The following is an 11,221-nucleotide window of genomic DNA, read 5'->3' as shown; positions in this document are numbered from 1 at the left end:
CCCATCTGAGTCAATCGGCATACGATGTTACTTAACATTGTGCACCTTTATTGTGTCATTAATTTGATCCAACTAATCCGTCAAGCTGTACACCTTTATTGTGTCATTAATTTGGTCCAACTAATCATTCAAGCCATAAAGCGTAACATCAACAAGGTGAGAACTATATAATATGAAACATAGACTCTAGAGGTTTTTTTATTTAAATCGTGATTTTAACTACATACAAAGAATGTTATTTTCTTTAAAAAAAATGTTATTTGAATCTTGACATCTCTGGTGCTTGTTGTGAGCAAAATATGTGCACAAATTTTGTGCCATTTTTCAATATATTTGATTGTATTATCCATTAAAAAGTAAGTCAGTCAAAAGCCTAAATAGAAATAAACTAATATGTTTGGTTCCACGGTAGAATGGCAATTCTCGCGTCCCAAGGGTGCTTTTATCATGATATTGTGAAGCTGAAAATTCCAACTTCTCCTTCATTGAACGACAGCGTCAACTCCACCACTACACCAAACAAGCACTAACTATACTATCAACATCTGCATGCTAGGATTTACTGTGAACCTATATCCAAAAGTATTGCAAATCTAAGCACTATCTTCAAAATTTAGGAAAAGCATCTACCATACAAAGATCAATTTTATCTGTTACATTGGTAAGCAAGGTGATACACTCTAATTATCTTAGAGTGAAGAAAACAGCACTCTTCGACTCTTCGAGTGAGTGTCAACTCCTAGAGAGAAAGTGAAGAGAATTTGGAGAAGAAACTGAAACCTTATTATCAACATTGTTACATCATATATTGTCAATCTTGGCAACAAGAAAAAAAAATTACAGTCTTAGGAAAGGAAAATAAGGAGAAAGAAAATAAAGAGAACCGTACAATTAGGTAAAGAAAATAACGAGTTCGTATCACAAGGAGTGATAAATCTTTGCATAATTGCGGCAATAACATCTTCCCAAATCGATAGTCTAATTGCAGCCTCTGAAAATATGAGCATCAAACACAAGATCTTCCTTATTGACGAGCTCAAAAACACATACATCTCCAGCCTCCAATTTATTTTCCTCTACAAACTTACTCCAACCTGTACTCAACTTGGTTGACGGTTCGGATGGACAGCTCGCCAATCTTACATGCCACAGGTTTTTATTAAACTGTAACGTTACAATCTTCTTGTGACACAAGTACTTCTCGGAGAACGAGTTGTGTATACGCTGCAGAGTTAACGGAAGTATGTCAATAACTGCATGCTTGCTCCAAGATTGCATGACATGAATTAAATACTACTCCAGTTTCAAACATAACCATGAGATAAATAGTATTTGGTTCAAATTTCGACAAATACATATACTTTTTTGCTTATATTTAAGATCAGAGGGAGAGTGTGTGTATTGCTTACCGGTTTGTAAACATCCGCATGACTTGATATCACTTTGATAGTGAAATGTGGATTTTTCAGAGTGGATGCGAATTGATCTGATTCTTTCTTAACTTCAGAACTTTTGAAAGAGCATGAACTAGCATGGAGTGAATTTTGAGTTGCCTTCTTTCCTATAGTATGCCAACAAAAGCAAAAAAACAATTTACAAATAAGCTACATCTATTTTTGAAATATGTATAGTTGCATTGCTTTCTTATTCTAGTATTGTCAACCGTGATTCGCAAAAAATGACGGTATATTTGAATTATGTTATCGTAGCGCCACTATATAGCCGCTACTGAACAACATTTGGTACTAAATACGGTTGGATTCAACTTTAACTTTTTAAAAGGAGTCGCAACAATGATGTTAATTAAAGATTTACCTTTATATGACATAGTTTTACATTCAACTCCAGGGATTCTTGCTGTTTCAACCCAATTAACTCCATCTCCATGAACTGATTCAAAGGACGAAAAGTATAACCATTATTCTTCAGATCAACAAAAAGAGTAATAACTTAAAAGAAAAACCAACTAGAATTACCTTGTGGTGGAAGGGAATGTTCTTCGCCTAGTCGAAAAATTAGTACTTTAAAGGCATAAGCATTGCTTTTGATCATCTCAAAAAGACAAACATCTCCCACTTTCAAATTATTATCAAATGCAAATTTCTTCCATCCAGTACTAACATGTCTCCCCCAATGCTTAACATTCCAAGTTCTCCCATTATCCAAGACTTGAAGGACGATAACGCTTTGTTTTTCCTTCATATACTTTTGTTCAAAATCTACTGGGATATACTAGTAAATAATTAAGATGTATATCAACTTGAAATAAAAAAAATATAAAACCATCTCAACATAAAAAAAATAAAAAAATGAAGCTATTGAAAGACTCACCATGTATTTATTAGCATAGGAATATGTCATGACAACAGTGAAAAAGGGATTGTTAGTTTTGTAATTTTTTGCTTTGTTTAAAGCTTCAGCAATTTTTGAAGTTGAATTCTTCGGCTCTTGATCATTCACATTAAGGCATTCAGTGGTATCTTCACTCTCCTCTAAGAAATTGAAAATGGCATGTTATAAAAAATGAATCTCAAAAATCAAAATCTTAGTTAGATAAATGAAATGATAGAGATTAATCCAATCAAGAATTTTTTATACCTTTAACTTGGACAAGTTTAGGATTTTTTTTCAATTTGGAGCTTGTTCCAACGTCTTTGCTTGCGCCAATTCTCGATTTCTTATGTGGTTGAAGACTTGAAATTTGTGATTTTGGTCTAGTCTTCTTGCATGTAGGTTTTTCATCCAAATTTTCAACGAGGTTGTTCTGCTCATGTTGATTATTTCCATCAACGTGATATTCAATTTCCAAAGTACTCTTGTTAAATATGTAAATCTTAAAATGAGATGTTTTTTCATATTGAAACATCAGCATGTGTCCATGATCTATAGAATAATGTGTAGCAAATTCATTCCATCCCTTGTGAATCCAAATATCACCATCCTTTTTAGTCAAATGTACTTCCCATTTTTTGTCATCTGGAGTCTTGAGAAACATTGGGTTTGACAAATCACCACTATATTTCTTAGTGAAAGCATCTGGAATTTTCTGCAGTCATGGCAAATTATATTAGCAAGACCAATAAACTCTTTTTTAAGCAACAAAGACGAATATACTTAAGATCCATTTAGCATTAAATAAGTGATGTGTTTTTTTTAGTATTTGGTATTCCTTTTGATTAGAACCCCGTTTTTAAGAAGATTAGAACAGCTAATAGTTAGTTTGACTTCTTAAAAAAAAGTGATTAGCTAGTGGAGCTCAACAAAAGTTAATTACTTTCGTAAAAATTTACTTTTATTTAAATTTACAAGGATGCCTATTTTTATTTTTTTATGTTATTAATGTTATTTTTGATTTAAATAGATGAAGACTCTTCTAAAAAAATGCATTTTTTATTAAGAGTTTAATTTTTAATATTTGAGAAGACTTCTGATTTAATTAGACCCTGAATCTTAAAGTCTAGACAAAACAACAAACAATACCTACTTACATTTTGTGTCAGTAGAAAAACAATCCAAATTAAAGAATGAAAAAGAGATGAAAGAAAGAATTCTTTACAAGGGTTCCATCTTGAATATTTGTTGAGGTAACAATCTTAAAGAAACGGATAAAAGAATGCATATTTCTTGGGTTGCAAGTCATTGATAAATCTTCAGAATTGTGATGAATTGTATTAATGGATACCGATCGATCACCTTTCCTGTGCATGGGAGGCATAATAGGTTAATGATCATTGACTACATACTCTACTTTGATTAAAAAAATAAAGTTTGTAAAATTCACAAACAACAGCATATCGATGAACAGTAAATAACAAAACTCAACAAAAAAACAACCCTAAAACTATAGAGAGAAGCAGTACGTACCAAATCATTGGGTCTCTTTATCTCTTAATTTCTGTGTGGCTAAGCCTTTTTATAGGAAAACCTTAGGTTTAGAGAATGATTTGTTCCAAAAATAAAATAAAATAAAATAAAGACATTAATAGAATGATTTGATCTCTCTATCAAATCTTTCCAATCTGTCATCGATATATTCAAATCAATGAATGAATGAACGAAATCTCTTATTTTTAATTTAATTTCGATTTATTTTATTGTTATGTTGTTAATTAATCAGTTTGGTTCGTGAATTAGTAGGGGAAAGATTTTAACAGAGGGGATGAAAATATTTTAATTAAAAATGTGTTTGATTCGTAAAGAGGGGGAAGAATTTTTAAATTATTTTATTTTTTTACCCTTAAACTTAATTAAATAAAGATAATAAAGTAACGAAACAATAACGATGTAACCGATAACAATGTAGAGAATGAAATAATGAAATTTTTTTTAGTGGCCGCGACTTTGAACTTTGGACCTTGCATATATTATACATTGTAACTAAGCTAAGCTCACGATGACGAAATAATGGATTAATAATAGGGGTGTTACAAGTAGTAATAAAAGTTTTTTTTTATAGGGGAAGTAATAAACGTTGTTACAATGAAAAATTGTTAATAATATGGAATAAAAGTTGTTATAAAGATAATATAACCTAATAGTAATAATAAAAGTTGTTTCAAGGATAATATAACCTAATAATAATAAATGCTGTTTTTTTTTTTTGAGAAAATAATAAATGTTGTTACAAGAATAATATTAAGATTTTAATTTAATCTAAAGATAATTTTGCCAGTGCAATAAAATTTACCCCGGTACCTCCACTTGTGTGTGTGAGTTTATAATGACTTTGCTATTTCGTCTATCTATCAAGAAGAAAAAAAAAAATTTACTCCCCTTCTAAAAATTGAACCAAACACTTCAAATTAAAAATATTATCTCCCCTCCCCTTCAAAAGCCTTGAACCAAACAGACCTAATGTAATTTTGCCAAAAGGATATTTACCTACATTTATTTTATTTTTTTACAAAAGAAAAAAATATGGATGTTTACTAACGTTTATGATGACCGTCGTAATACACCCATTAAAAATATATGGATACTTTTTTTTTTTTTTAGGGAATATATGAATACTTAGGAGTGAAAATTGAATAATAATTAAGTCCACTGCAGAAAGAAATTACAATTTACAGGTGTGTTTTGGACTAAATGGTAATTCTGATAAATATAAGTTTATATATTTTATAGGAACATGTCTATCATCAAAAAGTCGTTGTAGTATAGTGGTAAGTATTCCCGCCTGTCACGCGGGTGACCCGGGTTCGATCCCCGGCAGCGGCGAAATTTTTTTATATTTAGTGAAATTCCTCAGTTTCCTCGCTATAGTGGTAACTTCTTCATCTTTCATTGAAACGTTATTCTTTTTTTGGGTGAGAAATATTGTGAATAAGTATGTATTTGGTTTTAGAACATGAATCAAAATTCAATAAAAGATTTTCCCAAGCTCAACTTGTTAATAGATCTAGTGCATCTATCAATAAATTTTCGTCAAATTTAAATTTAAGTTTTTCAAAATTTGGTTTTTTTACAATGTAGTAGTTGCATAAAACATACCAACAAAAAATTAACCATCGTATGTAAATTGATTTTCCAAACTATTAAAAGACTAAACACAAATTCTCATATTAGATAAAACTAGTGCTATGTGAATTGAAAAAAAATGGAAGTCCCATTTAGATAAGTGACACACATTAGTAGTATTAATATGGTAGGATGTACCTCTAATAAGGATGCATAATTATACGAACAAATTAACAGAGGGAGGTACATCCAAAGACAATTTTTGTTTTCATTATTTTTTTTCCTTATTTCGTTCTTTCTACAATTCTTCTATGAAAAACTTTCATTTTTCTTCATCTTCATCATTTTCAGTTTGCCCTTTAGACACGATGTAAAAATAAATAATGATCTCTTCTACTAAAATAATTAAGAAAATCTAAAAATTCAACAGACATATTATATAAAAATTACAAAAAAAATAAGATTATAACCGATATTAAAAAAAAAAATACATCCAAAAACAAATCCAGGAAGGAAAAAAAACATATCAACAAAACAAGTAGATAAGATATTAAAAAAAATACATCCAGGAAGAAAAAAACATATCAACAAAAGAAGTAGATAATTTTTTTTATTGAGAAATAAAAATGAAAAAAATACATATAAAAAATAAATAAATCTAAGAAAACAAGACCTCCAACGTAGGAAGAGCTATGATGGAGTAGCTTTTCTCTTGTTCAGAAGAAAAAAGGCTAACATACATGAACAAAGGTTCTTTCGATCATTCTTGGTGAAACTCATTAAGAGTTTAATGATTTGGTTATTTTGATTACTTATTTGGAAAGGTGCTGTACTTTATTTACAATAAAAGGATAATTTAATTATATAATATTTAATTTAATTAGGATTGTTACGGGTGAGATTGAATATCGTACACATGATAAATTGTCACGGATAAAAAGCTTAAAATAACTATCATATTTGAGATAAGTTTTTACCGATAAAAATTTCAAAATAACTAATATACGTGAGATAAGTCGTCACAGATGAAATTTTGCTATCATACACAGGATAAATTGTGACCAACAAAAAATTTCAAATAGATATCATACATGCGACAAATATTTATCAATGATATATGAAAAAACACGGAACAAATATTTTTCATTCATACGCGATAAAAAACATGGAACAACAATTTATCACTAATACATAAAACAAAATACGAGATAAATATTTATCATTGATAATATTTTTAAAACAATTTCCTTAAAAAAAAAAATAATATCATATACGGAATAAATTATCTCCCATAAAAATGTCAAATTGAAATAAATTGTCAACACAATGGAGGAGTACATCCCATGCATATAACATGCATTGTTTATGCCAACTGAGTTAATAAGAAATGAAGAATTATTGGGGAATGATTCTATCAAGGATCTCCTAATTTTTCTCGGTTCTTGGTCTCAACCACACACTCAATATCTTTTTTTTTTTTCTTAATAATTTTATCTCATTTTTTCTCTTTCATGTTTAATGGCTTAGTCAGAAATATTGAATCAAAGGCCAGCAAGGCTCCTTTATTACTTGGTGTGCAAGTTTTGACATTTGAAGTGTGTTTTTGTGGCCCTCACCCATACTCACTGTCACTGCCATTTCCTTCTCATTTCTAATCACACTCAAAGAAATCTTCTTCTTTCACTTTATCCTTTCTGTTACATTTATTTTTCACCCCTTGCTACAAGAAACAACACTGTCATCATCATTTATTGTAACTATAAGTAATAACCACATTTCTTTTTTAATCTTTATTTTATGTATTAGGTTTTCATGTATAAATCTCATGATTCTGAATTAGACGATGGTTAACAAGGTTGTAAGTTTTTCCCTTCAGTGTTTCGGTGCTGGCTTGTGTTGTCTTTGTTTTCGTTTTCGTTTTCTCCATTGTACTTCTTCTACCTTGGCCTAAGCTTTGATTAATGATATTTGGGGATTCTAAAACAAACAAAAAATTGAAAATTAACTTTCTAATCTTGACTTGATTTCTTTTTTCATTTTGTCCAGCCTTCTTTCGATTACTTGAGAGATCATGGCGAAAAAATTCCAAGGACGTGATGTGGCAGTGGGAATAGACCTTGGAACAACGTATTCGTGTGTTGCTGTGTGGCAAGATGAACAAAATAGAGTTGAGATTATTCACAATGATCAAGGCAACAAAACAACTTCTTTTGTTGCTTTTACTGATCATGAAAGGTTGATAGGTGACGCTGCTAAGAATCAAACCGCCACCAACCCTCAAAACACCATCTTTGGTACATTCTTGATCCTTTGTTGGATCGTATTCATGATTTCATTTGGTCTGACTCTAATTTCTTTCGTTAGATATTTGGTCGGCCTTTTTATCAATTTGAAATTTCCTCTTTATTTTCCTAGGTTTGGTTTATGTTTCACAAACTTTGTTATTTTTATTTTATTTTTTAATATATTTTAGCATGTGGTTTGTTTGTTTGTGTTAGCGGTGCCACCCTAGTTGTGATTACTTTCCCATTCGGCTACCTCGTGTCTTTTGTTTGCTTAAAAAAAATGTTATTATTGTATCATTGCATTGGTATGTTAGTTGGACAATTGAATGACTATATATAATTAATGATATGCATTTTTTTTGTCAGATGCTAAGAGGTTAATTGGTAGGAAGTTTAATGATTCTGATGTTCAAAATGATATGAAGTTGTGGCCGTTCAAGGTCATTTCCGGATTGAATGACAAACCCGTGATTTCTGTTAAGTACAAGGGACAGGAGAAGCACCTATGTGCCGAAGAAATCTCATCTATGATTCTAACAAAGATGCGTGAGATTGCAGAGACATTTTTGCAATTGCCTGTCAAGAATGCAGTTGTTACTGTGCCGGCTTATTTCAATGATTATCAGCGGAAAGCCACTAGATGCTGGTGCCATTGCTGGGCTTGATGTTATGAAGATAATCAATGAACCCACTGCTGCAGCTATTGCATATGGTCTGGAAAAGAGAACTAACTCTGTGCGAGGAAGAAATATTTTCATCTTTGACCTGGGTGGTGGGACTTTTGATGTGTCTCTCCTTACAATTAAGGATAAGGTATCTGATTTATTCAAAAAGAAAAAGGAAAAGGTATTCCAAGTGAAGGCCACCTCTGGAAACACTCACCTCGGAGGAGAGGATTTTGATAATAGGATGGTGAACTACTTCGCAGAGGAGTTTAAGAAGAAGAACAAGGTGGACATTACTGGAAACCCAAGAGCATTAAGGAGGTTGAGAACAGCATGCGAAAGAGCAAAAAGGACATTATCTTTTGCTGTTGTCACCACTATTGAGGTAGATTCTTTATTTGAGGGCATTGATTTCTTTACAACAATCACTCGTACTAAGTTTGAGGAAATCAATATGGATCTCTTCAACGAGTGTTTGAAAATTGTTGAGAGTTGTCTTACTGATGCCAAGATGGACAAGAGCGCTATACATGATGTTGTTCTTGTTGGTGGCTCCTCTAGGATTCCAAAAGTACAACAACTATTGCAGGAATTTTTTGCAGGGAAGGATTTGTGTAAGAACATTAACCCTGATGAGGCAGTTGCTATTGGTGCAGCTGTGCAGGCTGCTTTGTTGAGTGAAGGCTTTAAAAAAGTTCCAAACGTGGTGCTGCAAGATGTTGCACCTTTTTCTCTTGGTATAGACAGTTTAGGTGATATCATGACTGTGGTAATTTCTAGGAACACTAGCATTCCCGTCAAGAAAACAATCAAACGTGCAACAATTAGAGATAACCAAGCTACTGCTAATATTAAAGTTTATGAGGGTGAGAGAGCAAGAGCAAGTGACAACAATCTGCTTGGTTCTTTTGCTCTTTCTGGCCTCCCATCTGCTCCCCGCAGCCACCTTTTTGAGGTATGCTATGCTATCGATGAAAATGGAATCTTAACTGTTTCTGCTTATGACAGATCCAGTGGTAGTATGAATGAGATTACAATAACTAATAACAAAGAAAGATTGTCATCTCAAGAAATTGAAGAAATGATTAGGGAAGCTGAAGGTTACCGCTTTAAAGATGAGAAATTTCTTAGGAAAGCCAATGTAATGAATGCATTAGATGAATGGGTTTACAAGTTGAGGAATGCTGTAAAGAATAAGGATGTTAAATTAAAGCTTTCTTCTCAAGTAACTGACAAGATCATTTCTGCAATTACAAAGACCACAAATTTGCTCGACGATAATCAGCAGAGTGAAATAGATGTTCTTGAAAATCATCTGAAGGAGCTTGAGAGTGTATTCCAACACATTATAAGAAAGTTTGTCTAGATTTTTGTTCTGTCAATTGGTTTTTAAATTGTTGCAGCTAAACTATGACTTAGATACTTCTTTTTTCATATTAAGTTTAGTAGTTTTTTTCATTATTATTTACGAAGTCAACCTCTCCTGAAAGGCTTCCATTTAGTCATCTTCAAGATTCTCTCCACCTTTTTGATAAAAGCCTTCTAATATGTTTATATATTTATCTGCTTGCTTCATAATTTGATTGGAGTAATACATTTAAAAAGTTAATCTATATTTCTGAATTAAAATCTAAAATCTTAATCCTATATTCAGCAATTATGTAATAGGTGTGTAAATACCTGAAATGTCAATAATATTAGCATTGATGGGCATGCTGATATACTGTTAGGCGTAGAGATAAGAAAATTTGTAGGAAACTGTTGGTGCTTTATTGGCTATGAAGTCATTCTATAAGTGATACTAGTTTGTGTTTGGACATTATAATATGATAATATGATGATTAGGGTAAATGAGCATTGATTCTGTGAGTGACAAGCCACTCTTTATATCATTCTATATTTGCAAAAATCTATCTGGTGTGTTTATGCTGATTGTCAGTTACCTATCATACTTGTGTTTGCTTTGTTTGCCTCAAGTTGTTGACTACTCAACCCAAACCATAGTTTTGGTAAATACTTAATTTGGTCACTCAAATTAGGCACTCATATCAACTCAGTCCCTTATTCAATATATATTTTAGAATAGTCCCTGATTTATCAAAATATTGATCAGTTAGTCCTTCCATTAGTTTTAGTGTGTTAAAGGATGATGTGGTATGTTGAATTAGTATACACACACACACATACAGAACAATTACCCGTTCGGAAGCTGCCTTTCTATTCAAACAGTTTTCATTCAGCAGCTATAACCATAAAATGAAATACAGTGAGAATTTGATACGCATTCAAGTTGTAATCAGGCCGGTCCAACATAATACTCAGTCTAAAGCGAAGTGTGAGACCATTCTCTAATTTCAGTAGATGGTGAGACCGTTGTCTCAGAGGTGAGAGTTGACGCCGTTATTTAAGAGGTGGGACTGAATTCACAGTTACTTTCAAATTTTAAGAGGTGAGGCCTAAAACAAGGAACTTGAGTGACCTTTCACCCTTGTGTCGGCCTTGGTTGTAATGGAATAGTTTATCATCATATATACATTCAAGTGACAGAAAAGGTTAGCAATGCATAAAGAAAAAATAACAGAAATGGAACTAAGATTGACATGAAGGAAGGAGCCTTAAAATGAGTTCTTGTGATACTTTATATTTGTTCCATTCCATAACTCAAAATCAATTTAAGCTTCGAACATGTTCAAAAAGTTGTACATTACAAGTTTAAGCACAATTAACACTGAACCAATTATTGCTGGCTTACAACGTCTATAAATCATGGACTCAAATAAAACGAGCAGCCTTGGTGATGACTCATTCTGCATG

At 31.9% G+C, this 11,221-nt stretch overlaps 1 protein-coding gene, 1 non-coding gene and 1 pseudogene across 2 annotated transcripts; 2 read left to right on the top strand and 1 right to left on the bottom strand.

The window, feature by feature from the left end:
- Positions 1-978: 978 nt before the first annotated feature.
- LOC120577593 (B3 domain-containing transcription factor VRN1) lies at positions 979-3,715 on the bottom strand. Its single transcript, XM_039829203.1, has 7 exons — positions 3,683-3,715; positions 2,599-3,046; positions 2,332-2,492; positions 1,977-2,232; positions 1,816-1,890; positions 1,410-1,561; positions 979-1,224 (listed from the first exon to the last, which is right to left on the bottom strand). Exons 1-7 carry the CDS (start codon positions 3,713-3,715, stop codon positions 979-981), a joined length of 1,371 nt encoding a protein of 456 aa, XP_039685137.1.
- Positions 3,716-5,145: 1,430 nt separating this feature from the next.
- TRNAD-GUC (transfer RNA aspartic acid (anticodon GUC)) lies at positions 5,146-5,217 on the top strand. The gene has a single exon. It is a non-coding gene; the product is annotated as a tRNA-Asp (tRNA).
- A 1,895-nt stretch (positions 5,218-7,112) lies between these two features.
- Positions 7,113-9,914, top strand: LOC11409617 (heat shock 70 kDa protein 4-like; annotated as a pseudogene).
- The last annotated feature ends 1,307 nt before the right edge of the window (positions 9,915-11,221 follow it).

The sequence above is a fragment of the Medicago truncatula genome, chromosome 8 (assembly GCF_003473485.1).
Source record: "Medicago truncatula cultivar Jemalong A17 chromosome 8, MtrunA17r5.0-ANR, whole genome shotgun sequence".
Lineage (NCBI taxonomy): Eukaryota > Viridiplantae > Streptophyta > Magnoliopsida > Fabales > Fabaceae > Medicago > Medicago truncatula.
The sequence above is the reverse complement of the archived record's forward strand: the minus strand, read 5'-3'. Positions and strand labels throughout refer to the sequence as shown.